General features: G+C 53.5%; 11 protein-coding genes across 11 annotated transcripts; 6 read left to right on the forward strand and 5 right to left on the reverse strand.

Annotated features, from left to right (window-relative positions):
• Nucleotides 1-498: 498 nt before the first annotated feature.
• Nucleotides 499-2,798, reverse strand: BO86DRAFT_113778 (FAD/NAD(P)-binding domain-containing protein). The gene is made up of 2 exons (XM_025665948.1): nt 2,417-2,798; nt 499-2,352 (listed from the first exon to the last, which is right to left on the reverse strand). Exons 1-2 carry the CDS (start codon nt 2,451-2,453, stop codon nt 563-565), a joined length of 1,827 nt encoding a protein of 608 aa, XP_025532434.1. The 5' UTR covers nt 2,454-2,798; the 3' UTR covers nt 499-562.
• Nucleotides 2,799-3,905: 1,107 nt separating this feature from the next.
• BO86DRAFT_302154 (cytochrome P450) lies at nt 3,906-5,839 on the forward strand (the record flags this gene model as incomplete). Its single annotated transcript, XM_025667522.1, has 7 exons — nt 3,906-4,107; nt 4,183-4,315; nt 4,382-4,573; nt 4,636-4,787; nt 4,833-5,086; nt 5,113-5,384; nt 5,434-5,839. The coding sequence occupies 7 exons, from the start codon at nt 3,906-3,908 to the stop codon at nt 5,837-5,839; spliced, it is 1,611 nt and encodes a 536-aa protein (XP_025532435.1).
• A 376-nt stretch (nt 5,840-6,215) lies between these two features.
• Nucleotides 6,216-7,217, forward strand: BO86DRAFT_395173 (MOSC domain-containing protein; the record flags this gene model as incomplete). The annotated part of the gene is made up of 2 exons (XM_025673279.1): nt 6,216-7,103; nt 7,152-7,217. 2 exons carry the CDS (start codon nt 6,216-6,218, stop codon nt 7,215-7,217), a joined length of 954 nt encoding a protein of 317 aa, XP_025532436.1.
• Nucleotides 7,218-7,941: 724 nt separating this feature from the next.
• BO86DRAFT_113757 (sulfotransferase family protein) lies at nt 7,942-8,916 on the forward strand. The gene has a single exon (XM_025665947.1). The coding sequence runs from the start codon at nt 8,089-8,091 to the stop codon at nt 8,866-8,868; it is 780 nt and encodes a 259-aa protein (XP_025532437.1). The 5' UTR covers nt 7,942-8,088; the 3' UTR covers nt 8,869-8,916.
• Nucleotides 8,917-9,813: 897 nt separating this feature from the next.
• Nucleotides 9,814-14,095, forward strand: BO86DRAFT_395175 (uncharacterized protein; the record flags this gene model as incomplete). Its single annotated transcript, XM_025673280.1, has 2 exons — nt 9,814-10,611; nt 12,083-14,095. 2 exons carry the CDS (start codon nt 9,814-9,816, stop codon nt 14,093-14,095), a joined length of 2,811 nt encoding a protein of 936 aa, XP_025532438.1.
• Nucleotides 14,096-15,533: 1,438 nt separating this feature from the next.
• Nucleotides 15,534-18,815, forward strand: BO86DRAFT_113842 (chloride channel protein). Its single transcript, XM_025665949.1, has 4 exons — nt 15,534-15,740; nt 15,838-18,073; nt 18,123-18,509; nt 18,556-18,815. The coding sequence occupies exons 2-4, from the start codon at nt 15,890-15,892 to the stop codon at nt 18,709-18,711; spliced, it is 2,727 nt and encodes a 908-aa protein (XP_025532439.1). The 5' UTR covers nt 15,534-15,740; nt 15,838-15,889; the 3' UTR covers nt 18,712-18,815.
• Nucleotides 18,476-19,827, reverse strand: BO86DRAFT_385390 (dihydrofolate reductase). Its single transcript, XM_025671095.1, has 2 exons — nt 18,860-19,827; nt 18,476-18,759 (listed from the first exon to the last, which is right to left on the reverse strand). The coding sequence occupies exon 1, from the start codon at nt 19,741-19,743 to the stop codon at nt 18,919-18,921; it is 825 nt and encodes a 274-aa protein (XP_025532440.1). The 5' UTR covers nt 19,744-19,827; the 3' UTR covers nt 18,476-18,759; nt 18,860-18,918.
• Nucleotides 19,828-20,155: 328 nt separating this feature from the next.
• Nucleotides 20,156-20,767, reverse strand: BO86DRAFT_329592 (RNA polymerase II mediator complex head subunit MED22). Its single transcript, XM_025668683.1, has 4 exons — nt 20,675-20,767; nt 20,557-20,621; nt 20,425-20,493; nt 20,156-20,367 (listed from the first exon to the last, which is right to left on the reverse strand). Exons 1-4 carry the CDS (start codon nt 20,706-20,708, stop codon nt 20,185-20,187), a joined length of 351 nt encoding a protein of 116 aa, XP_025532441.1. The 5' UTR covers nt 20,709-20,767; the 3' UTR covers nt 20,156-20,184.
• Nucleotides 20,768-20,895: 128 nt separating this feature from the next.
• Nucleotides 20,896-22,295, reverse strand: BO86DRAFT_329597 (spliceosome-associated CWC15 family protein). The gene is made up of 8 exons (XM_025668684.1): nt 22,234-22,295; nt 22,157-22,179; nt 22,021-22,097; nt 21,675-21,965; nt 21,537-21,621; nt 21,315-21,485; nt 21,233-21,268; nt 20,896-21,178 (listed from the first exon to the last, which is right to left on the reverse strand). Exons 1-8 carry the CDS (start codon nt 22,241-22,243, stop codon nt 21,161-21,163), a joined length of 711 nt encoding a protein of 236 aa, XP_025532442.1. The 5' UTR covers nt 22,244-22,295; the 3' UTR covers nt 20,896-21,160.
• Nucleotides 22,296-22,489: 194 nt separating this feature from the next.
• On the forward strand, nt 22,490-23,688 carry BO86DRAFT_329598 (exosome non-catalytic core subunit RRP45). The gene is made up of 3 exons (XM_025668685.1): nt 22,490-22,727; nt 22,794-22,913; nt 23,005-23,688. The coding sequence occupies exons 1-3, from the start codon at nt 22,564-22,566 to the stop codon at nt 23,597-23,599; spliced, it is 879 nt and encodes a 292-aa protein (XP_025532443.1). The 5' UTR covers nt 22,490-22,563; the 3' UTR covers nt 23,600-23,688.
• Nucleotides 23,689-24,176: 488 nt separating this feature from the next.
• On the reverse strand, nt 24,177-25,515 carry BO86DRAFT_406242 (uncharacterized protein; the record flags this gene model as incomplete). Its single annotated transcript, XM_025674155.1, has 5 exons — nt 24,177-24,770; nt 24,832-25,098; nt 25,151-25,196; nt 25,255-25,313; nt 25,369-25,515. The coding sequence occupies 5 exons, from the start codon at nt 25,513-25,515 to the stop codon at nt 24,177-24,179; spliced, it is 1,113 nt and encodes a 370-aa protein (XP_025532444.1).
• Nucleotides 25,516-25,859: the final 344 nt, after the last annotated feature.

The raw sequence follows: 25,859 nt of genomic DNA on the forward strand, positions 1-25,859 counted from the left end.
TTTACATATTTTATTTACTTTGTTTCTTTATATTTTAAGTAGTATTATCTAAATCACCTATATTTACTTTCTATTTTAGTATTACTTATTTATAAAGCAGTAACTAAAAAAGGGCTTATATCTTACTCAGCTGTATCTAATATGTGACTCAAGTACAGCTGAGCGGACAGAAAGTCCTGTTTTCCACACCCTGTGGTTTGTATGTGCTTCGGATTGCATCTCCAGGTCTTCTCAACTGCAAGAACCAAGAGGGATAATACGATTATAAAACGCTCAGACCTACTCTCAGCAGTGGTGGCCACCACGTTGACACCAAGGATTACGAGCAGCGATGCTGTGTTCACAAAGACACTGAGTAAGATTTCCGAGAGCATCCAGTCATCCCAAAGTATGCACCCTCAAACCAACCCGAATCACAAAATGCTATTCAATATACCAAATGCTGCTGCATTCCAAATCCCTACATCAAAGACCTGAAACGGTATAGAAAATAAAATCCCTCTATCATGTACTATATGTACTCAACTATAGTAACTGTACCTCATCAATGCATTCCAGTCCCTCACTCAACCCTATCACCGTCCCTCCGCCATAATGCCAACCACTCCCCCACAATCCCACAATAATCCTCGGGCCCATAACTCTCGAACCACTCGCGCAGCACCCCGTCCTTCCGGCGCACCCGCAGCCCCAGATCCTTCAACAACAGATCCACATACGGCAGGCCCTCGTAGAAGGCGATCGGGAACCGGTGCCCGAAGCTGCCCGGGTACCGCCACTGCGAGAACTGCGAATGCACCAGCGTGTCCCACCAGATCTGGTCGGCTGTGCCCCGGCCGACTGGTAATGATATGGTGGGGCTGCTGGGATCAGGTGAGTGGTTATCGTCTCTACTAGTGCTGCTGCTGCTGCTGCTGCTGCTGCTGAAATACGCCGTGAGCCAGAGGGCTTGCGTCTGCGCGCAGACGGCGTTGAGGGTCGTTGCGACGAAGCCGGCGAAGCCGATGCTGCGGTCATTGATGAAGGCTGGGGGTACCATGAAGCGGTAGAGGCGCCAGGGGGCGTCGTCGCGGTGGGGGACTTTTGTGTCTGCTGCCGTGGTGGCGGCGGCGGCAGCAGCAGCGGCAGCGTCTTTGTCCATGATACCGTTGTTGAGGAACTGGAACTGGCGGAGGATCTCGCGATCGATGCGCTCGGCCTGCGGGTTTCGCGCCCCCTGGGTGCGCGGGAAGCCCATCTGCTCGTGGACTTCGGCGGGGAGGAATTTGATGGTGGGCCAGTGCTGCCAGCCACCGGAGACGATGAGGGCGTCGACCTCGAGGGAGGGTCCATCGCGGAGGTGGACGGAGCCCGGGGCAGCGAGACCGTCGATGTCGGCTGTGTGGATCTGGATCATGCCGCTGTCGATGTACTGGAAGAAGTCTGGAGGGTAGTTGCGGGCGCTGAAGCCCCCGGCCGGGGTGAACGGCTTGATGGCCTGGGGTTGCAGCTTGCGGGTTTCCGCGCTGCGGACGAGGGCCGGGTCCTGCAGGCACGTCGTGCTGAACCAGGCCCAGAGGTGTCGTGAGATCCACTGGCCCGTCGTCGTGCCCTGCAGGAAGCGCGGCATCCAGCCGCCGCCGTTGCTGTCCGTGTCGCCCCAGGGGCAGGGGCTCAGCCAGGTCATGAACCGCGTGGTCACGATCTTCTCCATCCAGAGGCGGAATGGCGTGGCTTGCGCGGGTAGGAGGCGCGCGGGCCCGTGGCCGGACTTGCGTAGGATCCAGTGCACCCGGGTGCCCAGGGAGGCGAACTGGTAGGCGGTATCCCAGGCGGATTTGGAGCCTCCCACGACTGCCACGGTCTTCGCGGTGTTGTATAGCTCGTGGTGACTGGCGAGGTCTTTGCAGTGGAGTAGTGGGCGCTCGAAGGATGAGGCGCCGAGGTACTGGGGCATAACAGGTTCGGAGGCCAGGCCCGTTGCGACAATCAGACGACGTGTGTTGATCGTGATGGCTTGACTGTCTTCGATGGCTGAGATGGACCAGGATCCATCGGGACATTTCTCCACAGTTTTAACACGACACGAGAGACGGATACGGCGGTGGAGATCATACTGAGTCGCGAAGGCCTCAAAGTACTTGTAGACCACCTCACCTGGTACATGTTGGTGCCACTTCACACCGAAGCGTGCCTCAGACATGGGGAAGTCGCTGTACGCATAGCTGCCCGCGATACTGTTGGTCTTGACGCCGCGGCACAGCCTATCCCGTCCCCACACTCCCCCCACAGAGCGGCTCGCTTCAAGGATCTCCACGGTAGAAGTGGGGTTAACATCCAAGTATGTCTTCGCAGCCATGAGGCCATATAGACCTGATGCATATCACAACAGCTGATTAGTGGAACACATGTTTCTCGGTGACAATGTGCAGCTTACCAGCGCCAATGACCACCATATCATTCATTTCTGCCATGGTTGCCCTCAATGCGAGATGTATCAGATTCGACAAGCTGGCTTTTGGAATTAATGGGTTTATCGTACAACCTCGTTGCTTCTTATCCCTCCCAGCAAAAGTGCTTTGTTGCTCCTATCCTCATTTCATCATACCTGCTTCAGACGGAGACTTCATGAAAATCAAGTCTCATGCCGTGCAAATCAGGTTATACCAGGTTATAGCCTGCGCATATCAGGTTCTCGCTGTTCGATACTGCTCAGCCGACGAATAAGGTCGAAGTTGCTACCGATGCTGGTGCATTTAGTTCTGGACGATACTTCTGGATTTCGCGGATGAAGTCACAAAGGCGACACGACACTGGTGAATTGTCCTGTATATGTCCTCGGAAACCTGATACTTAGCATCGGAAGGCAAGCAGATCAAAAGAGTAGGGCTGCGGGAGGGCTCACTCCTGTCACGAGGAGACGATGCATACTTCAGACTTCGCAGACAGTGACCCGAGCCAAGTCTCAAAGCCCACAGCTAGTACGATTGAATAACTTTGAGCCTGATTGTGGAGCATTTTCCAATGTAGGACACGCCCATTGTGAACTATCATGATATCGGACTCATGGGGCGGCCAAAACTTTCGATCTTGAGTCCGTGCGTGCGCAGCTCACGGGATATGGTGCTCTCAACCCCGAAAGCAGACCCCGAGCCTAGACCGTAGTCAAAGCGCGAGATTTACAGATATCTTCAGGACTGGCAGGTTCACATCACGGATAACGACTCCGCCAACGAGCTTTGTGGCCGTTGAATAGAGTTTCTTCACGACTGGAGCCACCTATAGATGTTCAATATTAGCAACCACTCGATAGCCGAAACAGTTTCCTTACAGTAGCTTCATGTACTATGACAACACGTTCTTCAGAACCTTGACCCTCTTCCCTTCGATTATAAACTTTATCACACACCATGAACGGTTCGAGATGGTCAAACCGGTGCCTGCTCACTCGGCGTAGCTTGTTCCCAGTCTGCGGGACTGTATTGTTGTCAACTAAGGCGGAAGCAATTAATTCCGCTTGGCAAGTCTTCATATTGTCGTTGGAAAATGCTTCTTACGCTGCAGTTACGCTGCAGATAACCTTTCTTCAAGAGATTGTTGGTCGAGCTGCACGTGCGATTTCAGGGTTTTCTGGGCCAGGATTTCTGCCCAATGCAGTTCCGCTTCCTCCCCGCGGCATCGGCTAAAGTCGCCTTCTGCAGGCCTGTATGCAAAGCGACTAAAACGCCTCGCAACCGGAAAGAAACCTCTCTGGCTGGGCTCTAAACCCGGGTGTCGATCAGCTAGCTGCTTTGGTCGCGATACGATGAATCTCGTGGATATGGCTATAAAAGGACCGGGCGCATAATGTAGATAGTGTCGATGGAATAGACCGGCTGCAAGATAATTGCCGAGTTTGTATCTAACTGCCAAAACCGATCGTCATAATGTCCTTTATGACAGGCCTGTTTATTTTGTTTCCCGCCCTCTGTCTCTGCTTCTTTGTGGCTCTAGCGGGACGCTGGCGCAACAGGCCCCCTCTTCCACCCGGACCTAGGAGCATGATTCCCTGGATTGGCAATCTCGATGCTCTGCCGAGAAGTGGCCAGAAAGAATACCTTCACTGGCTTCGCCATCGCGACCTATACGGTAAGTACACAGCCCAATGACAGGATATCCGTGAAGAGTGTATGCCGTACGAAGTTGACATGCATGCCGACAAAGGACCAATTAGCTCAGTCACGGTCATGAGCCAAACATTCGTGATACTGAACGATGTTAGTTTGGCCTTTGAGATGCTCGAAAAACGAGGGGTCATCTATTCTTCCAGGCCACGGCAAGTGTTTTGTGGTGACATGTACTTACCCTTCTCCATTGCATATCCACAGGGACGGCGACTGAACCAATGACCGGACTTTTTTAGGATTGGATGGAGCCAATCGGTCGCTCTTTCGCCTTACTCGGACCGACTGCGCCTTCATAGGAAGTATACAATGCGTGTCCTTGGTTCTCCAACTGCAGCGGCTCGATTCGAACCGATGCAGGAGAAAGAGGCCGCTCATTTTCTCGCCCGCATACTGGAAAGTCCCGGTGACTTAGTAGAACATATCCGAAGGTTCGTCATCTTGCATGAACATCCCGCAAATAGGAATGAACTGACAAATATTCTTGTCCAAGCGAAGCAGGATCATTCATTCTCAACCTGGTTTACGGATACAAGACGAACAAACAAGGCTCAGATCCTCTGGTTGATTTAGCGCATAAGGTAATGGAGGAGTTCGCACAGGCCTCTCTTCCCGGGGAGTACTTGGTGGATTTGATACCATGGTGTACGTACTCCTTCTTTCTTGGTAAGAGAAACTAATCAAGATCAGTGCGACTTGTTCCGGACTGGGTACCGGGAATGAAATTCAAGAGAGTTGCAAGGTACTGGCAACATAATCTGACGAGAATGACTGAGATTCCTTATGCGTTTGTGCGGCATAAGATGGAAACGCAACAACACTCAGATTGCTTCCTATCAGAATTGTTACGTGCAGCAAAAGACGAGTCTAGCCACAAATGGACGGCCTTGTCGTTATACAGCGCAGGAGCTGACACTGCACGTCGCCCCACTTCAGAAGACTGGGTAGAAGTATTGCTGACATGCTGCAGACTGTATCAGCTCTTTCAACCTTTATTCTTGCAATGACCTTGTATCCTCATGTTCAAAGCAAGGCGCAAGCTGAGATCGCCGAGGTGATCGGCGAAAACAGGCTCCCGACTTTCAATGATCGTTCAGATCTACCCTACATCAATGCGCTTGTAAAAGAAGTCCTTCGATGGCATCCGGTCACTCCAATGGCATTGCCGCATACCAATGTGGAGAGCGATGTCTTTCATGGGTATTTTATCCCGAAAGAGTCGATCATTCTGCCGAACGTTTGGTAAGCCTCCTTCCAAGTATGGCAAGCTCCTGCGCTCACCCACTGAAAGGGCGTTCATGCATGATCCAAGCACTTACCATGACCCGATGACATTCATGCCCGAGCGCTTTCTATCTTTGGAGGGTCAAATCCCGGAGCTTGATCCGCGGAAAATGGCGTTCGGCTTCGGGCGACGGCTTTGCCCCGGACGTTTACTGGCAGAGTCGTCGGTATTCATCATTGTTGCGCAGTTTCTGGCCGTATTCGAAGTCAAAACAAGGCAAAATAATCAGGATGATAACCACAAGCAAGTGAGCCCGGAGTTCCAGCCAGGGGTTATCAGTCACCCAGCGCCATTTGACTTTCGGGTTCGAGCGCGGGGTCCACAATGTGAGGCATTGATCCTTGGTGCCCAGGACGGCCACCCATGGCTGGCAAGCGATGCACATACACTGGCGCATCTTGGTTTCCGATAGAGTTTTGTGGCCATGCAGGCTGAGATCACAGGATCATAATCCTCGTATTGCGATGTGATGTAATAATTTGACATCCCGGGTATGCATCCTGTACTCAAGCACGATAACGTGTGTCTGGATAGTGAGAGGTCATAGTACTTCGCCTCAGGTTGATTTCTTGGTGGGTTTTGCGTGTTTGTTTGCCCCGACCTTGATTTTCAGACATGCAACTGTGGTTTCGCGCTTGGCAAAGCCATTGCCTTGTTTGCGTATCATGCAAGCTGAGATTAGAGGCGGACCAAGCATAGTATAGGTATAATTCTTCAAGCCTGTTAAAAGACGACCATGGCCGCGAGTTGTGCTGGAAAGTTCATGATCCCAGAAAAGGTCATTCATCATGCCTGATCTCTTAACAGAATCCACTTCTGTGGCCCCACTGCCCACAGACGATGTTCTGTCATGTGTGCGGATTGGCAAAGTCAAACAGTTGGGACCAGGGTCTGTGACTTCAGCCATCGAGAAGTCACCATGTGTGGGCAAGGTTTGTGTCACTGAACAGGGTATAATTGGTGATGAACAGGCCTACGAACACCATGGTGGGACCGATAAAGCTTTGCATCAATACTGCTCTCGTCACTACGAGGCCTGGAGGCGAGAGGTTCCCGATCGAGCACATCTGTTCAACATTGGCGGATACGGAGAGAATATCTCGGCGCATTCCTTCGATGAGACCAACACCTGCATCGGCGATATCCTTGAGATCGGCTCTGAAGGCGTTTTAGTCCAAGTCAGTGAGCCCCGGCAGCCATGTTTCAAGCTGAATCGACGCTTTGAGTTTGCGCAAGCTTCAATCCGAACGCAAACAACCAGACGAACCGGGTGGTATCTGCGCGTCTTGAAGCCCGGTTTCATACAGGCTGGTGACCGTATCCGATTAATACACCGTATCAACCCGGAATGGTCGATTGGTAGAGTTGGGGGGATTCTTTGGGAGGATCGAAAGAATATCGAGGCCTTGAAGGTACTTAGTGAGCTGCCTGGGCTTGGCAAGGAGATTGCACAGGTATTTCGCAAGCGTCTCGCCACTCGAGAAGAAGAGGACATGCTGTTTCGCCTGAACGGCGAGGCGTCAATGTGGGAGGAGCCAAGGGGTTTTGGAGCAGCCGAGACAGGAAGCTTGGTCATCCTTGTCCAAGTATTTGTCTTCGTTGGGATTATGTTTGGGTTATGGATAGTACTCAGGCGGGTGGTGGTCCAGCTAGAGGTCAAGGACTATCAGGGCACTGTACATAGTGAATTTTGAGAAAGAAAAGAGAGAGACTGACGAGCACAGTGGGTGGATAAGGCTGTTGAAGCCGTAGAGGTCTTTGAACTGGTTGCTGTAGAGGAGTGGGTGTAACCGGTGGGAATCGAAGTGGAACATTGATTAGTACTCGGTAGCCTGCCTGATCATCTGACCTCACTACTCCCCATATACACCACCACTCACCACTGTGGTCTATCCAATACCGTGTTCCACTCTATGGGAGTCAACGACTATTTTATGCTCTGTTGATGTTCGAAGTCTGCTTTTTCCTGTCATGATATGCCGATCTGCATGGTTATTGATTGTAACTGTGCTAAGGCAATTGGCACCAAACGGAGATTGTCACCCCTCGCCGTCCAGACCAGACCTCCACTAGACCAGTGAAAGTGAGCAAAGTCCGAGCAAGCTCACAGTTGGAAACCCCCCTAAATGTCTTAGACCCATATGCTTCTTCTTTTGAAGAATTCCTGGTGCTGGTTCGACTCTCACGCTGTATTTCTTGAGAAAAAGTCCCCGCGCCACGGTCACGCGATAGGCCGCTTGAATCTCGACGCAGCAACAATTGACCGGCAAGAGGGGAGAGAGCCATGGTAGTATCCGGGCCATTTGCGCTGTACCGTCCTCGATAGAGCCTGCCGCATATGAACTCTGTCTAGCTACCTTAGTCATGACAGAATCCTAGGCCTCACAGGCAAACTTACTGGACTGGCGGACCATCCCGCTGGCCCCTGCCAAACATCGCAGGGATGATGCTACCATGATTAAGAGATTGACATACTTTACTACGGTAGCACAACCCCATGCAGGGGCACGGTTTATTTAAACCATCCCTACTAGATCACATATCTCGAACATCTCCTCCATCCTCCCCACATATCCGTCTTCTTCATACACGGCGCCGACTAACCAACAGCGTCGCAAACACTCCAACCATCTCGCTGCCTCATTCTCAGGCGCAAAGAAAATGGGCCAAACACCCTCCACCCCGCAACCTGACACCACAATCCAAGTCATCGGCGGCGGTCTCTCCCGCACCGGGACTGCCTCGCTCAGCACTGCCCTCGCCATCCTCCTGGAGGGCCCTGTGTACCACGGCGGCACGCAGATCACCCTCGGCCCACCCACGGAGATGCCGCGCTGGAACCACCTTCTTCGCACATGGCTGCGCAGTGACGCCGACCAAACGCTGTCACTCCTCCACTCACTCACGACCGGCTACGTTGCCATCACGGACGCGCCCGCCTCACATCTGGTACCCGAACTGCTTACACTCTACCCGGACGCCAAAGTGGTCGTCACGGTGCGCGATCCGCAAGCCTGGAGTCAGAGCATAGACACGGCCACATCTGTTGTAGCCCCGTGGTTCATGTGGGCGGTCCTGCTGCCCCTGCCCGGGATGCGACATTTTATGGCGTTCATCTCGCTGGTGAAGGCGCAGTGGGCGCGAGTCTACGATTGTGAGACGCAGGATAAAGCGTGGATCTACCAGCGCCATCTAGAGTGGTTGAGAGAGGTGGTCCCGGTGGATCGGTTGGTGGTGTTTGATGTCCGGGACGGGTGGGAGCCGCTCTGTCGGGGCTTGGGGAAGGAGGTTCCCAAGGATATGCCCTTTCCCAAAATCAATGATTCCAAGGCGATCGAGCGGGCGGCGGCGCACTATATCAGGAAGGGTTTGATGCGGTGGGCGATGATTCTGGGGGTGCTGGTGCTGGGGACTGCTTGGTGTTTTAGGACCAGGATATAGAGCTCTTTCCTCGAGTACTGGATGCGACGTCCCTGCCTTGTCACTTTCAGCGGCACTTTCCAATATCTATCGTGCCTGCCACTCTAGCATTGGACTCAGGTATAGTATCTCCTCCTACTTATAGTCTGTGACAGCAGTCTCTCTTTTCCTTTGATTTCTCTTCCCCCCAATAACATCATTTTTCCAATCAATTTTAGCAATCAATAATTAATCAATTTTATTTTTCCAATGGAATATGCTAGTCTCGGTATATCCATAGCCAGCCTCTTCGTGTCGATCATGTCTCTATCTTGGAGCATCTGTTCGACTCTTCGCTGGCCGCGGTCGCTGTGGTCGTGGCACCGTGCCTGGCTGGAGGCGGGCCCTGACCCGGAGCATGCAAGGGGGCGGGTGGGCTTGCTCCGGAGTCCGAGTAGGGGGCGACCCGGACGCAGGAACCGGCCTGCCAATCCGGGGGACCCCCGAAACGGCTCGGGGGCGAGCACACCCGTCCCTCTTCGTGCTCTGAGGCAGGGTTCCGTAGGGCAGCTGAGCGTTCGGTCTCGTACCGGGTGCTCAGGGTCGGCGCGGAGGGATACGCCGAAGGATTCACCGTCAGGGCGACCACCCTGATTCTGATGACGGGAATGGCACAAAAAAACAAAAAAAAATTAGAGAAAAGAAAAAAAAATTGGAAAAAAAAGAAAGAACACCAGCAATGAGCTCGCACTTCTACGCAGTGCTGGTGACGGCCGCCTTCGGGCGTACTAAGACGAGCTTCTGATTGCCTCATGGGTACGTACTGTAACCCTGTGTTCTCCGATCACCATGACATCGATGCAACTTCATTAAATGACTCAAATTACTGACTCATTGTGGTGATCAGAGTCTTCCCCATATTTACCGAACTCATCTCTCATTTGTCTTCACAACTGAATGGCTACCATCTTTCATCAACGAACCATCATGCATCCACTCCTCAGAAATCTGATGATGGCGATCCCCAGCCTGGGTACTCGCCGTGGGTACTCCAGGATTCCACAATCACCGGAAATACCTCTTCTGGGGAGTCCTCAACACGGAGTGAATAGTCTCCTTCGTCTCCCACCTCACATCCTTGAGACAATCCTGATGCTTCTACCTCTGCCATCCCGTGCTTGTCTGGTCTTGACTTGCCATACACTTTACCGAGCCTACAAATTGATCATCCGAGATCCCCAACTTCGATTTCCCCGACTGTTAGCCAACAGAAATCCTTATATCAGCTCGAGCAATCCGGGAGTTCCTCGCAACATCCTCTTGCACCAACTTCAGAACCATCACTGGGCCTACTGCTCGGGATGTCTCAAGCTACACCCGTGGAACGAAATGGAGGACATGGATTACCACACGACCAGGGGGGAGTTGCCGGATGCCCGCCTCCGCCATCTCTGCAACGCACGAGCCGGTATTGTCGATCTCTGTCCCTGCATCAGCCTCACTGCTCGAGATAAGTTTCGCTTAGTCCGGTACCTGGCCGGCACCGCGGAAGACAAAGACCGTCATCATTATCCGGTTGAAATGGATGAAAGATTCAAACTACGGCGTACACTGGACGGCGAGCGGTGCCTCGTGCACCGATGTGAGATTCGCGACCACCCGCATGTATGGATCCGTCTGGAAGTCGCTCTCTATCTGTGTCCAAATCACAACGGAATCATGAGCTTATACGCTTCTACGGCTTACTACGTCGATTTATGGTCCCCGGCCCGCCCGGATGCGATGGTGCCCTATTTTGCATGCCCGCACCGAAGTTTGCTATACTTTTCCTTCAGTAAAACGTCCCGGAGAACGAGTTGCTTGTTCTGCAATTCTTGGTTTACGGAGACAGGTAAACATCGGTTCCGGGATGAGGGACGGAACATTCGCGTGCTCAGGAATTTAGGGGGATTACAGTGGCCTCCGGATAAACAGTGGCGGAAGCAACGTCGACATTGGGCAAAAATATCGTATGATAGTTACTGGAAGGATGATACCTGGTTCTGGGAATAGTCGAGAGTTTGAGCGTTTGGGGGATTTGGACGTGTTGCTAGCTAGCTGGTGTTGCGATGTGCATTTGCCGCTTGCTTGTTGGGTTGGGTTTGTAAGAGGCTGCCGCCCCTAATTATTTGCTCAGTTCTGTCATCATGTCAACAATACAATTTAGATAGCCGGAATGCAATTTCCTTGTCAGTTCATCAGTCCTCGTTCGATAAGACCTGTTTTTTTATACTTCGAGGATCATTTCGAACCCACCTTCGTCGATTCTTGTTAGTATACACTGTCCGATTGGAAGTCACTACATCGAAGGGTGCTGTTGAGGTTACGATGATTGACTGGTATGAGATCCATAAGCTCTGTGAGAGTCTCGAGTGGGATGGATGACGAGTTATACCATCCATAGAGTCAAGCAGTATGCTCAGATACTCACACGCCCCACCATACTTGGTTTACTTCACTTCTGCTTTCTTGCTTGGGGAAGCTGTGCTCTCACCCGCCGGAAAACTACCCTACTCCTCCGCACTATATTCTTTACCCCCGTAAAGGCACCAATTTTGGGTGTTACCCTTCATCAAGCCAAACTAAAAAATATCAGGCTCTGACGGACCTAGAGGCACAAAGAAACACACTTGACAACACAGAATCGCGGCACGTCAATTTTCCCTCGTTGATTCAGCCTCACAATATGTGACTGTGATATGATAACTTAGTTGGCACTTGGCGCTCTCTCCGCTCCGTAAGCGCCTACCAAGTAGACGAGAGCTCCAACCATATCCCGATTTTTTAGGGTACAGCCTCACCCTCATGACAGGGGTGTAAGGCAAGCGCTTAGTGCTTATTTTCAGCTGAGCGGTTCTTTGTTGATCCCACCAACAGCTCCGTGAGCTTTGCTGCCAATCAAACACCGATAAAGTTCTAGGGATATGGAGCTGTGTGACATCGCTTGAGGATCATACTGTTTCCTTCCGGGTGGACTGGAAAAGAATTTTGCGGCTAATTGCTAACATCGGGGAAAGCTGAACCCTTCATTTAGTTGTAAAGTTACCCGGCCATTCTGACTCAGCCCTAATAGCTACAACAGTCAAAGAGCTTATGCCTTTCGGGGCTTAGTGGTGTCTTAGAGACATGGATGGATTAGCTCGAGGATATGTCTATAAAAGCAGCAAGAACCTCGCTGCGGTGATTTCAGTAACGATCTTAACTATCTGCCATCAAGGGCAAGCACATCATTGCAGCCTCGGAAATGATTGAGACTACTTCCGTCACGGCTCCTCCTACTACAGGGAAGGGCAATGCTCCTCCCCCCAGCCTTCCGGACATCTCTCCATCCGATATGCAAAAGATTCAGCAACGGTACGCCGAAGAGCGCGACAAGCGTCGGCGTCCCGAGGGCCTATCGCAGTACATCAGCCTGGCCTCGACCGAGGACCCTCAACTGAAACGTCTCCTGCATGATCTGTGGGACGACGGGACCGCTCCCTCTGTGACCCTGAAGGAAGGCGCCCGCTTCAAGGTTGTCATCATGGGCGCCGGGTTCGGCGGGCTCCTGTTCGCCGTCCGATTCCTCCAAACCGGCTGCTTCCGCCCGGAGGAGATTGTCCTCGTCGATGCGGCGGCGGGCTTCGGGGGCACGTGGTACTGGAACCGGTATCCGGGACTGATGTGTGACATTGAAAGCTACCTCTACTTGCCCTTGCTCGAGGAGACGGGATACATTCCCAAGCAGAAGTATGCTTCCGGGGAGGAGATCCGCAAGCATGCGCAGCGCATCGCCGCGCACTGGTCGCTGGAGCACCGCGCCATGTGGCGAACGCAGGTGAATCAGTGTTCCTGGAGTGATGAAGCGGCGGAATGGACGCTCGAGATGACTCAATTCCCGCCTCCCTTGCACGGTGATGCAACCAAACCCGATCCTTTCTCAGCGACCGTTCATGCAGACTTTGTGATTCTCGCACCTGGGCCACTGAACAGACCCAAGGTGTCGGATTTCTCTGGCTTCGGTTCCTTCCAGGGCTCCCGTTTTCTGGCCTCGCGGTGGAATTACGATGTTACTGGGGGCAGTCCCGACGCTCCTGTCTTGAGTAAATTGGAGGGTAAGCGCGTTGGGATCATCGGGACCGGCGCAACTGGCATCCAGATTGTTCCAGAATTGGCCAAATCGTGTCAACAGTTGTATGTCTTCCAGCGGACACCCGCGCAGGTTGGTGTGCGAGCCCAACGCTCTACGGACCTAGAGGAGTGGACCAAGAAAGTCGCCACGGGTCCCGGCTGGCAAATGGCGCGATTCCGCAACTTCGTTTCCTTTACGTGTGACACGCAGCCTCCGCCCCAGGTCGATATGGTGGCAGATGGATGGACCAGCTTTCGTTCTTTGCAGGTCCTCGGAGGCGGAGGCAGTCCGGTCAGCATGGAGGACATCCCCGCTCATATCACGAAGATGCACGCTTTTGACCTACCTCGATCCGAGCGCATCCGGGCCCGCGTCGACGAGATAGTTCACGATCGGACGGCCGCCGAACAGCTGAAAGCGTGGTATCCCAGCTGGTGCAAGCGACCCTGCTTCCACGACGACTACCTGCCAACATTTAATCAACCGCACGTGCGACTGGTCGATACCAACGGGAAAGGGGTGCAAGCGATCACATCCACCGGAGTGGTAGCGAACGATGAACAGTTCGATGTGGACGTCCTGATCCTCGCCATGGGATACGAGGTAAAAGCGCTCGAGAGTCCCGGGGCGCGAGCTAGGGTCTCGGTCTTCGGACGTGCGGGTCGCAGTATGGACGAGAAATGGGCGCAAAGCCCCTTGACGCTTCATGGGGTCGCCACCAATGGCTTCCCCAACATGTTCTTCTCGGGCGTTGGCCAGACGAGCTTTTTCCCTGTGTACACGGCGACACTGGACACCTGTGCCAAGCATGTGGCCTTCATCATTTCTGAAGGTATCAAGCGGCATGGTAGCGGCAAGATGACTATCGAAGGTACACAGGATGCAGAAACGGCTTGGGCGCTGCAAGTTCAGGCCGGTGCTCCGGCCCTGGCAGCCATGGCGGGTTGCACCCCGTCGTATCTGAACGCGGAAGGAAGCCTGGAAGGCGTGTCGATGGAGGATAGAATGAAGTTGGCGGCTTCTGCACGGTGGCCGCACGGGATGAACGATTGGATGAACGTTTTGGAGGAGTGGCGGGATGCTGGTTCCTTGGATGGGCTTCAGATTAGTGTCGTATGAAGACGGTATCTTCTGTAGGGCTTTGAAACTAAGAAGTCCATTGCTATATGTCACTTGATACGTCTCAGAGAGGCGCACAGTCAGTATGTCGATCCGTCTCTCGCCCTATAGCCTTGATTATGAGCTTCAGCAATAGTACCTCACACTAAAGTGACATTCTTGTAGCAGCAATCACGGTCTGGAGGTCTCAGTTTCACTCTTTAGAAAAGGGAGCACGCCCTCTGCCTCATACCTTGGCTTTCTCCTTTTCAGATTGACGGTTCAGTCGGGCCTTACTTTCCTCCCTCTAACCTCTATCATTTGTACCTTTTCGACGTACCGTATCACTTCTGAAGCACGATCTCGCCCTTCTCCTTGACGTTGTGTTGAGTCCGCTCTCCGGTTTTGATTTGTTTCAACCAAGGTACCTTACTCGTCGTCAAGCTTCTAGGGTGCTTGTGGTAAGAGGTTTGTGCTGCCGTCGTTGCTGTATGTATTCGTGGCGAAGTCGGAGACAACTGGAGAGGGGTTTGCGCGGGGCGGATGGAGCCAGAGGAATGATTGGTGGTGATCTTGTTGATCATGGTGATCGTCGTTGTGCTGTCACGCCAGAGACGTGTTGAAACGAATGAGCACTAGACCCTTCGACTCTGAGAGTCGGATAGATTACTAGTACAGTGTTATGGTACCTGGAGGAAGGACTACTATGAAGAGGTCTTGGTGGTCTGTTGACGCTGCACCTAGTTTACAATATATTCAAAAGGAGCAAACACAACAAAAACTGACGGGCAATAGGGGATCTGAGTTATACACACATCACGCCACTTGTTTCTGAGATGGCACTAAAGCCCAAAACAAGATCACATAAACCTTAGATTATTATATGCATATTCTAAACATATAATTATCTTGGATGGGTTGACGTAATGCAGCATTCCCAGGTGTCTGGGGTACAGCTGCCAAGAGGATCTGTGGCATGTTACACCAAACAAACTGACAAGCATAACTGTCGGGTGGAGAGGGACACGTGCCTTTTCCAGATGTCCGATGACATCTTGCCCTTCCCTCCTTCACCAAAAACATACCCACACAAGTCCACTACTATGAAAGGAATGACCATCTCTCCACTGGGCAGTTGCCTTGGAGTCTTGGAGATTGTGTCTGACCGCTGCTTGAGGGTGTTGGTCCCGAGTTTGTGACTCCCCAAACAGGCTTAGGCAGTCAGCTGACGATCAGCGCGGACGGATCATGAATGGGTCCCCGAGTCCATCTGTTTCTCCTTTCGCTATTTCTCCCCACCTCCATTCCCTTGGCCGCCTGGTCTGTGTCTGTCACTACAGTTAGACTATCTATTCACCTGCATCTCCTTCCCCTCCCCCCTCCTTTTCCTTTCAGCCTCTTACTTTAGTCTTTCTATCCTTTCATCTGTATTATATCTTTGCTTTGTGTATAGCTTCATCCTCTCCGACCCACTGTTTGGCTTGTTCCGCTAGACATAACATAACAATCGACCTCTCGGCTGCACTCACTTCCTTATCTCCGTGTCTCACCGCCATCGACCGCTTCTTCTTGTTTGCATCCAAACACAGTCGAACTTTCGTTCGCGTCTCCACTCTGCAGTTGCCCGGCCTTGATGCGCGGATGGATATGTCCGTTATCGCGAAATGTTTGTTACCTTTATCTTCTTTTACCTACCCCTCCGTTCGCCCCCCCTGCCCTGCATTTTGGGTTCTTCAGGAGTCGGGGTTAACGTGACTTTTCAGATAGCCATCTGTAGGTCGGAAGCAGCCCTTGCTTTATCTTGCATCGCCGAAAATGCCTCGTTCAGTTCCCCAAAGATTTCCCTCGGCTCCTTCGGACATTGAGCACGTTTCGATCGAAACCGACGGCCGAAGAACCAGCGCTCAAACGGCTCCCCCCTCGCCGTCCGCCTTTCGGCGCAGTCACAGTCACCTGTCCGAAGCCCACACCGGTTATGAAACGCTAGAATCACCTATGGAAGTAGGGGAGACAACCAGCTTGCTAGTCAAAGGGCACGAACATCGGCGCAATTTCCCGAGATCCTACACCAACATTTCTGGCAACTCAGGCCCCGATCTGAACTTCCGACATAGCTTGTTGGCGGGCAGCCTCCGGCGATCACGCCATCACAGCCGCGCTAACTCGCAAGCGATGCGTTTCAGCCGTCGCGACAGCGATCCCGCCGCGGGTGTCGCCCCGTCAGCCAAGGACGACATGACTGCCTCATTCCTGGATGAACGGAGCTGGTACGATCAATTCACCTCGACCGATTGGGTCCATGATAGCATAGCGGACGGTGCTCGCCTACGAGAGCTACGCAAGCGGAAAGACATCCGGGGTCGCCTACTGGCATGGTTCGATGGCAGTCAGGGCTGGGTGCTGGTAGCGTTGATCGGCTGCATAACCGCGGCTATTGCCTTTTCTGTCGACGTGACGGAGAAGTTCGTTTTCGACGTGAAGGAGGGTTTCTGCACCACACACTGGTTCCATAGCCGCCAAAGCTGCTGCACGGGAGGGCAAGAATGTCCCGCGTGGAGATCTTGGTCAAATATTTTGAGCCCATCGGGTAGCGAAAATGAGTGGGTCGATTACGGCATGTTCATTTTCTGGGTGATCTTTCTCTCCGTGATCTCTTGTGCGCTCACCTTGCTTACAAAGACGGTGGTACCATCATCCATCTCGTTGACGACTCTGGACGAAAACCTCGGGGCTGCGTCCTCCCGCGGTACGAAAGGGAAGACCGGGAATGTCAGCTCACATGACTCGCCAAGTGGTCTACAGGCACCGGGTGCCGTTATTCCTACCCGTCCTGCTATGACATACTACTCAGCGGCAGGGAGTGGAGTGGCCGAGGTCAAGGTCATCAACAGCGGTTTTGTCTTGCACGGGTATCTAGGCTTTAAGACTCTGGTCGTAAAGACTGTCGCGCTGGTCTTTAGTGTCGCGTCAGGCCTGAGCTTGGGCAAGGAGGGTCCATATGTGCACATTGCAACCTGCGTAGGAAACATTTGCTGTCGCTTGTTTGCGAAATACAACCTGAATGACGGCAAGAGGCGTGAGGTCCTGAGTGCCAGCGCTGCCAGCGGTGTTGCGGTGGCGTTCGGGGCGCCTATCGGTGGTGTGCTTTTCAGTCTCGAGGAAGTCAGCTATTATTTCCCTCCGAAGACACTCTTCAGGACGTTCTTCTGCTGCATTGCAGCAGCCCTATCTCTGAAATTTCTCAATCCCTACGGTACCGGCAAGATCGTCTTGTTTCAGGTTCGCTATCTTGGTGATTGGGAGATGTTCGAGATGGTCATATTCATTCTACTGGGTGTCCTCGGAGGAGCAGCCGGGGCTCTGTTTATCAAAGCCTCCAGCCTCTGGGCGCGATCGTTCCGACGCATTCCGATCATCAAGCGCTATCCCATGCTTGAGGTCGTTCTCGTGGCTTTGGTGACTGGACTCGTTGGGTTCTGGAATCGGTACACCAAACTGCCTGTTTCCGAGTTGATGTTTGAGTTGGCCAGCCCGTGTGAGCATGTGTCGTCATCACCCACGGGGCTGTGTCCCAGCGAAGACCGCATTGGCGATATTATTCGCTACCTGCTGGTCGCTCTCGTCATCAAGAGTCTGCTTACCATTGTCACATTTGGTATCAAGGTGCCTGCTGGAATTTACGTTCCATCCATGGTTGTCGGTGGTCTCATGGGCCGCATCGTTGGCCATGTGGCCCAATACCTGGTGCTCAAATATCCAAACTCGTTCCTTTTCGGGTCGTCTTGCCCGGCCATCGCTGGTATGGAGTCCTGCGTGACACCGGGGGTCTATGCCATGGTTGCGGCCGGTGCTACCATGTGTGGTGTCACACGCCTGTCGGTGACACTGGCCGTCATTTTATTTGAACTGACCGGTAGTTTGGACCACGTGCTCCCATTTTCACTCACCGTTCTCTGTGCCAAGTGGACAGCAGATGCAATCGAACCCCGCAGTATCTACGTGAGTATTCTGAAGCCTGCAATCATAGTCATGGTACTGACGTGCACAGGACCTTCTGACGGACATGAATGCGTATCCGTTCCTTGACAATAAACTCCAGCCCTTGTCAGATGGACAGCTTGGCGATCTCGTTCGACCCCTGCGGGCCAGCCGGGTCATTGACATTTCGGAGTCCTCCTTTGTGCCCGCGACGGAGCTGCGGTCGAAGCTCCAGAATTTGCTCATGGCTGGTGAGCTCGACAGTGGCCTGCCGATTCTGCGTCACAACATTCTGACCGGGTTAATCCCTGCGCCCGACCTTGAATACGCCCTCGACAATCTTGAGGACGAGGAGAATACCCTGTGTCTGATGACGATGGATGTGTCCTCGGCTATTTCCGACAGCGAGGATCTGGAAAACACCGACTGGGTGGACTTTACTCAATACATTGATTTTGTAAGTCGGGTGATCTCACTGCATGAAACGAAGCTAATCCTTTCAGTCCCCGATGTCCCTGGATATCCATTCCCCGATTGATCTTGTGTATCAATGCTTCGCGAAGCTGGGCCTGCGGTATCTGTGTGTTCTGCACGATGGACACTATGCCGGCCTGGTACACAAGAAAGCCTTTGTGAAGTATATGAAGCAGAACGAGTAGCTTGCCTTCTGGTGAATACGTGTTATGAATTGTTTTTTGTTGCGGTATCTAGATTTGTTGCTGTAAATTAGCTCGGAGTTGGTTCAGCGGTTGTTTTTGTGGCATCCTGTATCTAGAGCTTGGCTCCACCGAATGGCGCCGTACATACCTTGCATACAGACTGTACATTGTGACTTCCCCTCATTCCCCCGTAGGACGGATCTATGATCAATCCACGCGCTCATACCCCACCATCCTGACCCTCACCTCCCCCTCCACAATCCACTCATCCGTCACCGTCTCCCCAATCCACTCCGACACCTCGCGTGCACTCACCCTCCGCCACCCCTTTTCTTGGAGTAGCTCCTCATCCAGCGGGAAAAAAGTATCACACTCAAACACCTGCCCACGATCCTCCTGGAACGCCACCTTCTCGACAAACGTCATCACAATCCGCACCCCGCGCGTCGTCACCCGCAGCGCCGCCCCATAGATCTCCGCCCCGCCAATCACAAACAACCGGCCCAGCCGGTCCTCCGCCCCGTACCTCGCCTCCAGGGTTGTGAGGGACTCCTCCAACCCCGCGCACACGATCGCGTCGGTCTGCGGCCCTTGCGGTGTTTCCGTTTGCCCCTGCCCCTGCCCCTGTGTGGCCGCGCGCAACTTCTCCTCGTCCTTCCGCCGTTTTGCGTCAAGATCCTGCTGCACGCGGCGCGCGACGTCGTCGACGGACCGCGTGATCACGGCGTTGATGCGTTTGCCGAGCGGGCGGAGGGCGGCCGGGATCGAGTCGTAGGTTTTGCGGCCCATGAGGATGGCGTTCGTGCTGCTGGCCGATGCAGAGGTGGGTGGGCGCGAGGTGGTGCGCGCGAAGAAGGTCATGTCGGTTTTGATGCGCGGCCAGGGGAGGGTGCCGTTCAACCCGATGCCGAGGCGGACGGGGGCATTGGTGCGGCCCGGGGTCGTGGTGGTGGTTGTGGTTGAGGGTGTAGGGGTTGTGGGGATTGGGGTCGTGGCGACTATGAGGGTTAAGGGTGCTGGGCGGGGGGGCATTTTGGGTGGTTGTGGTAGGTTGGTGGTGGTGGTGGTGGTTGTTATTGGGGGAGAGAGAGGGGTGTGGAGGAGGTGAGGGAAGTTTGGTGGACGGACGGAGATTGGGTTGGGTTCGTCGGGGGCCCGGGGTGGAGGTGGTGGTTTGGTTATCGATAAGATTAGCTAGCTTAGCGTACTACCGTAGCTTTGCCTCGCTTTGCCTTACTGCAGCTTGGTTATTGGAGTTAGTTTGTGTATTCCTCGAGTTTTTATTCATACAGCGCATCGCTTGCTTCAATATGCATTGTATGATATCTGAAAGCATTGCGATATAGACAGTCATGTGTACTACATAGTAGTAGCATTTGCTAGATATAGCCAGACGAATCAAATCCCACAACCGAGAACGCCCATCCCATCCAACACCCAAACTCCCAATGCACCATACTATCCCCCAGCCCCCTATTTAGCAGCCTTCAGAAGCCCCCCCTCCTCAATCGCCCGCTGAATCGCCCCCGCATCCCGCTCCAATTCCTCCCGCCGCTTCACCTCCGCCTCGTCCTCCCCCAACGTATCCAGCTTCCCGAACAGCCACGTCTCCTTCATCACCCTCGTAAGCGCGAGAATATCTTCTGCTGCGCGGACCTGTCATACCGAAATCAGCAAGCCGAGACTATCGCGAAAAGGTCGAGGTCAACGAACCAGGGCGGTGGATTCGACGTCGAGTTGGTAGGTTTCGACGGCCGTCGAGGTGTGACTTGTGCTTTCGGTCTGGACTCTATGTTAGGAGAAGGCTGGAAGGGTGGTGGGCAGTGCGCAGTGCGCATCGCGTACCGTGGCTGTGGCCATTATGTTCTCAAAGCGCTGGAGGAGTTGGGAGATGTTCGTGTTGATGCGGTCTGGTTTTGGTGCGTTAGTGGCTGGTGCGGTGGGTGGGAGATGGCATACTGACTGTGCAGGGTTTTGGAGGAAGGTTGGGACTCCATGTTTGGGAGACTGAGAGGAATTGAGGCGATTGATCGGGTGTATCAGATTAAGCAACCGGGGGAGTGGGTGGGTTGTGCTTGTGATTGTGATTGTCCTGGGCGGGGATCTAGGCGGTCGGATACTGCCGGTTATGGTTATGGTCAAGATAACGAAGCTAATCTACGAGTGTGTCTGGTTGGAGTGATTTGGATATTATGACTATAATGGACGATATACTCAATCGATATCTAGGTGGTGCATCTCCAGCGCATGAGCTCGCGAGTGTCCAATGAAAGACGTGAAGACCGAGTTTCCATCGCCCTCCAGCTTCAGACCTTCTGTAGGTGCTTATCCTGTCCTGAGAGTTGTGATACCTCTATCATTGTGGGTGGATTGTAATGTAGCAAGATCGGGGAGCGAAATTCAAAGAGCCATGGCAGCCGTTAAATTTAGCATACGGAGAGTATGGTGTTCACCGAACGTATTTGCCCTGCGTCCATTAGCATTCGCATCTAAACACAGATCGGGAGTCAAGCCGACTTACCATGAACCGCTTGTGGAAGTCCGATCGCAACAAGTCCTGTATCATGTCAATACCAATCCCCAAACATGACCAACAAACTTACGTTGACAAACTCCTTGCCCCGTTTGTCCTCCGTGCCGCGCGCCTGGTTCTTGAAAACCACGTCGTCGTCCCATCGTCGCTTGAGATTGAAGTCCTGCGGGTTGAGCAGGGGGTTTCCACGCGCAATGTCGTATTCTCGTTTCTCCTCCTCTTCGGCCGCACGCTCGCGTTCCTACCATCATCAGCATTTTGCCCTGGACTCAGACCGGAAGAAGACACCCACCTCTTTTTCCTTCTGCTCCAGCCTCTCCTTCTTGATCTTCTCCAATTCGCGCATCAGCTCGGCAGCCTCATCCTCCTCGTCATCACTAAACCAGTCAGCCCTGCCCTTATGCATCGCTCCATTAGCAAAGCGCCTCACCTATCCTCATCACTACTATCCTCCTCCGACCCATCCGAATCCGCATCGATGTCTCTCGTCTCCTCTAATATCCTCCGCCGTTTCGCTTCCAGATCTTCTTCCTGCTCTCCTGTGTCTGCATCTCCACCCGGCGAACCACCTTCCAACTGACGCTTGGGCGTCACGCTCTCGACCGTCGGCTCATCAAGGGGGGTTCCGTTCTTCTTGGCAAAATGGGCGGCCTCAGCCTGGAGGAGTTCGGCGCGGAGGTCGCGCTGGGTAGCTTCCGCTTCGGTGCCTTGGCCGAGTTGACTGGATTTGTCAGAGTCCCTTTCTTGTAAACCTTGAACAGATATCGCCAGCCTACCGTGTCTTCAGAAGCTTGTGCGCGGGAAGCAGTCGCTGGTGGTAGGCCGGACCACGGAGGGCCTCTTTGCCTTGTGCCTAGTTTCGAATGAGTTCTTGCGCTTTTCCCCGTCTGAGCTGGAAAGCGGGTTACGTACAGGGTCAAACGTAGGTCTGTGTGCTGTTCAAAAAGTCAGCATAACACCCTTCCCATGCAGTGACCCAAACTCCTCACCTGTAGTCATATTGCGTTGTGCGTAAATCCAAAGTTGCGAGACTTGTTGTCCGAAGACGAAAGGTGATGGCTCTGATAATAACCTCCGCCCGCGGCGAGAGCGGTAAGTCAGCCTCAGGCGCGCTCCACTCACCGCCCAGACAACCACCCCTCCCATTGGACCAAAGCCCACCCGTCCAGACGCTGCAATGACGAAGACCGGCGCCCGCGCCCGCGGCATGAAATTTAAAGAGCGAGAAAACGAAAGTCTTCCCCCCCGCCGCTGGCGGCCAAGTCCGCCCCCTCCTCCCTCCGCCCTTTGTCGTCCTCCCTCCGCCCGAAATTCACATTATGAATAAAGAAGCACCGCTCTCGATTGCGGAGCGCGACTTCATCCTCAATGCGCTGCGCGAGGATGTACGGCTGGACGGTCGCGCCGCGGATGAGTTGCGTCCGTTGAAGGTGACCTTCGGGGAAGAGTATGGGCATGTGAAGGTGCAGCTTGGTCGGACGAGGTATGCTTCCTTCCTTGGGGGATTACAACATAACAGCGCGAAGCTAATTTTCATGGTGTGTGTTAGTCTAGTGACGCGCATCTCAGCCGAAGTGACGAAACCGCACGACGACCGGCCGTTTGATGGGCTTTTCACGATCGCGATGGAGCTGACGGCGATGGGGTCGCCCGCCTGGGATAATGGACGGTAGGACACGGCTCTTGCCCCTTCCCCCCCCCCCCCAAGCAGAGGATTGGGGAACAACGACGGGTTTCTAATGATCATACCGGGCAAACAGACAAGGCGACCTCGAAACGTACGTGACCAACGTCCTCGACCGGGTGATCCGCCACTCGAACGCGCTGGACACGGAATCCCTGTGCATCGTCAAGGGGGTGAGCTGCTGGAGCATCCGGGCGGACGTGCACATCACCGCCTACGACGGCAACCTGATCGACGCGGCGTGCGCGGGCATCATGGCAGGGCTGCAGCACTTCCGGCGCCCGGACGCGGTCGTCAAGGACGGCCAGGTGATCGTCTACGGGCTGGACGAGCGGGTGCCCGTCGCACTGAACATCACGCACAAGCCGCTGGCCGTGACCTTCCACTCCTTCGACGAGGGCAAGCGCGTGGTCCTCGACGCCACCCGCCGCGAGGAGCAGGCCGCCGAGGCCGACGTCGTCTTCGGGCTCAACAACGCCGGCGACGTCTGCTTCATGTCCAAGTTCTCCGGCTCGCCGGTCGACGCCATGGTCTTCGTGAACAAGACCTCCGTCGCCCTCGACAAGGTCAAGGAGATCAACGCCGTCATCGACAAGGCGCTGCAGGCGGATCTGGCCAAGCGGGCGAAGACGGGCATGGCCGAGGAGTCGCGGGCGGAGAATGATCGGTGATCACTACGTGCAAGTCTGGGTGGTTTTGGCGGGTTTTACTAGAGATGTCATGCATATTACCAGGAGTCTAATGGTTTTAAAAGACGAGCAATCAGATTTGATTTGGATGATGGTGTGTCTTTGTAGATTTGGAGAAGTTACGGTATGGCTTGATGGGTTTCGTGGTGGTTGATATCCAAAACATACCTCGAGATAATAGCAGCGACACCAGGCCGAATTCTCTCTGGCATTACCCAGGTGTAATTGATGGCCTGTGGCTAGACCAAATGTCAGTCACTATCTATTCGCGTGCTCTTAGCGTCCCATGAGAAATGAAGAATCCATTTTCGATCCAATGGTGGGTATATTTAGCCCACGGAGCTATAATGGATCGGGTGGTGATATTCTCCGCCCAAGCCGCTTATACTCAGGCCAGGCCCGCCACCAAGGCGTCTCTCGGACATTTGCCGCAGCCCATTGACCAAGCAGATTTGAGAACTCGCTTTTTTGGTCGACTACGATCTGACAGCCGGCAAGCCACACTTTGGTTCAATAACAATGCGTCTTAATTCGCTCAATAAGAAATTCCTGAAAGGTATCATGCCTCGACATGGTTTTTCGGATGCTGGCTCACGATGGGAGGAAAGCCGATGTCCGCCAGATACTCACTGTTCGCTCGCTCGGACGCGACGTCCACATTCGTGGTGACTGTAATATTCGCTTTCCCACCGGTCTGTCTCAGGAGCTCTTCTTCTGACCCCGTCAAGTTGCCACTAAGTAGCTCGTGGATCTGGAGGCTAGCGCGCGACAAGCGTGATTCATTCTTCTTAGGGCCTGCTGCGTTCGAGCCCTGCTTGATGTAATCGGAAAGTCGGTGGGCGCCATTGGCCGAGTCGCCGCTTGAGCTGCCCACGAGCTTGGTGAAGAGGGTCTTCAACGCGGGAAGATTGACTGCCACCACGGCAATCTCGATCTCAATTGCCGCGACGATGATCATTCGGCCGAGCACGTACGCCGTGTCCGGGTCGGCGATGAGTTGTCTCTGCACGTCGAAGCGGCAGAGCGCCGTCACTACCGACAAGGCGCCGAAACACATGACCCCGAGCACGGCGACCTTACGTTGGTTGCTCATCTGCAATCGCATCACGGTCGGGATCGGTAGGGTGAGGATGATGATATCCGTGATGATGTTCTTCCCATTGTTCCAGAATATGTTAGTATCTTGGTATCCCAGGAACTTTCACTATCCTTACCAGCCCTGTTGGTACCATCATGACCACGTACGTGCTCAGACATTGCGCGTTGGGATATTCAGCGGGGTGGAATATGGCGCCAAGGGGTCTGCATTGTAGGAAGGCGAGTAACCAGTTCGTGATCGTGAACAAGGTGTTGAGGGCCATTGTACCGAAGACTTTGATCTGGAATGATCGATCCGGAGAGAGTCGGAGGTAGAATAGCAGGAACGCTTGTTTGATGGTCCAGTGCACGAACATGTAGAAGACTTCTTCGACGAACAACCACTGGATTGCAGATGTGTTAGTCGAGAAGGCGCCAGTAAGCTGGGGTGCGTACTTTGGTTATTTGATCCCGCTGATGCGAGGATAGTTGACTCGAGTGCCTACCACGGTACCTTGTCAGATCTCGTCCTCCTCGTTGATTGGCCTTTCGTTTCTCACAGTCCACATCCATAATGAAGAAAGATATACAGAATCATTTGCTGCATCCCGTTGACAAACTGTATGGTGATTGATTAGACGGTCGTATACCAAGGCCACAATGAGAACGCCTACCAGGAGAATGATAGCCACTACATCATCCCTACCAAAACTCTGATGACGCAGTCGACAGTACAATCGCAGGAAGATGGACCAAGTTCCGATCGCGAAAGCAGCAGAGATAATCCCGTAGGTCAATGGCTGAAGATTCTCGAGAGCCATTTTGCCGAACGCATAAGCCCAGGCACGCAGCTCACTCGTGCAAGCTCATGGACTCTGTTGAAAATGACCTGCGAGCCAAGCCGGCCGAGAGAATATATACTGGACAGTCTCAAAAGTCCATTTTGGCCGAGAATCGAATTCTCGGAGGCAGCCTTGTCTTTCTTCACCCCCTCTTCTGATCCAGCCCATCCTGCTGGGTGCATCGATCCTGTTGATAGTCCAGCCATTCCTGCAAGCGCCATCGCTAGGAGGCTTTAGATGCAGATGAGATCCAGGGCGCTAAACTCTTTGCTTTGTCTTCTCCCGCCAATCCGCGAAAGCTGGCATCAGCATAAGCTCCACAG

The sequence above is a fragment of the Aspergillus japonicus genome (genome assembly GCF_003184785.1).
Source record: "Aspergillus japonicus CBS 114.51 unplaced genomic scaffold BO86scaffold_3, whole genome shotgun sequence".
NCBI classification, from domain to species: Eukaryota; Fungi; Ascomycota; class Eurotiomycetes; order Eurotiales; family Aspergillaceae; genus Aspergillus; species Aspergillus japonicus.

Bases quoted from the DNA above. Each gene is read 5' to 3' on its own strand.
- BO86DRAFT_113778 (XM_025665948.1), bottom strand. From the start codon at position 2,453: ATGGCAGAAATGAATGATATGGTGGTCATTGGCGCTG. The intron at 2,353-2,416 runs GTAAGCTGCACA...GATATGCATCAG, and splicing joins TATGGTGGTCATTGGCGCTG to GTCTATATGGCCTCATGGCT.
- BO86DRAFT_113757 (XM_025665947.1), top strand. From the start codon at position 8,089: ATGGGCCAAACACCCTCCACCCCGCAACCTGACACCACAATCCAAGTC.
- BO86DRAFT_113842 (XM_025665949.1), top strand. From the start codon at position 15,890: ATGCCTCGTTCAGTTCCCCAAAGATTTCCCTCGGCTCCTTCGGACATT. The intron at 18,074-18,122 runs GTGAGTATTCTG...TGACGTGCACAG, and splicing joins TCGAACCCCGCAGTATCTAC to GACCTTCTGACGGACATGAA. The intron at 18,510-18,555 runs GTAAGTCGGGTG...TAATCCTTTCAG, and splicing joins TTACTCAATACATTGATTTT to TCCCCGATGTCCCTGGATAT.
- BO86DRAFT_329597 (XM_025668684.1), bottom strand. The intron at 21,622-21,674 runs GTGAGGCGCTTT...TGACTGGTTTAG, and splicing joins GATAGTAGTGATGAGGATAG to TGATGACGAGGAGGATGAGG. The intron at 21,269-21,314 runs GTAAGTTTGTTG...GACATGATACAG, and splicing joins GGGGCAAGGAGTTTGTCAAC to GACTTGTTGCGATCGGACTT.
- BO86DRAFT_385390 (XM_025671095.1), bottom strand. From the start codon at position 19,743: ATGCCCCCCCGCCCAGCACCCTTAACCCTCATAGTCGCCACGACCCCA.
- BO86DRAFT_329598 (XM_025668685.1), top strand. From the start codon at position 22,564: ATGAATAAAGAAGCACCGCTCTCGATTGCGGAGCGCGACTTCATCCTC. The intron at 22,728-22,793 runs GTATGCTTCCTT...GGTGTGTGTTAG, and splicing joins GTGCAGCTTGGTCGGACGAG to TCTAGTGACGCGCATCTCAG. The intron at 22,914-23,004 runs GTAGGACACGGC...CCGGGCAAACAG, and splicing joins CCCGCCTGGGATAATGGACG to ACAAGGCGACCTCGAAACGT.
- BO86DRAFT_329592 (XM_025668683.1), bottom strand. From the start codon at position 20,708: ATGGAGTCCCAACCTTCCTCCAAAACCCTGCACA. The intron at 20,622-20,674 runs GTCAGTATGCCA...CACCAAAACCAG, and splicing joins TTCCTCCAAAACCCTGCACA to ACCGCATCAACACGAACATC. The intron at 20,494-20,556 runs GTACGCGATGCG...CATAGAGTCCAG, and splicing joins ACATAATGGCCACAGCCACG to ACCGAAAGCACAAGTCACAC.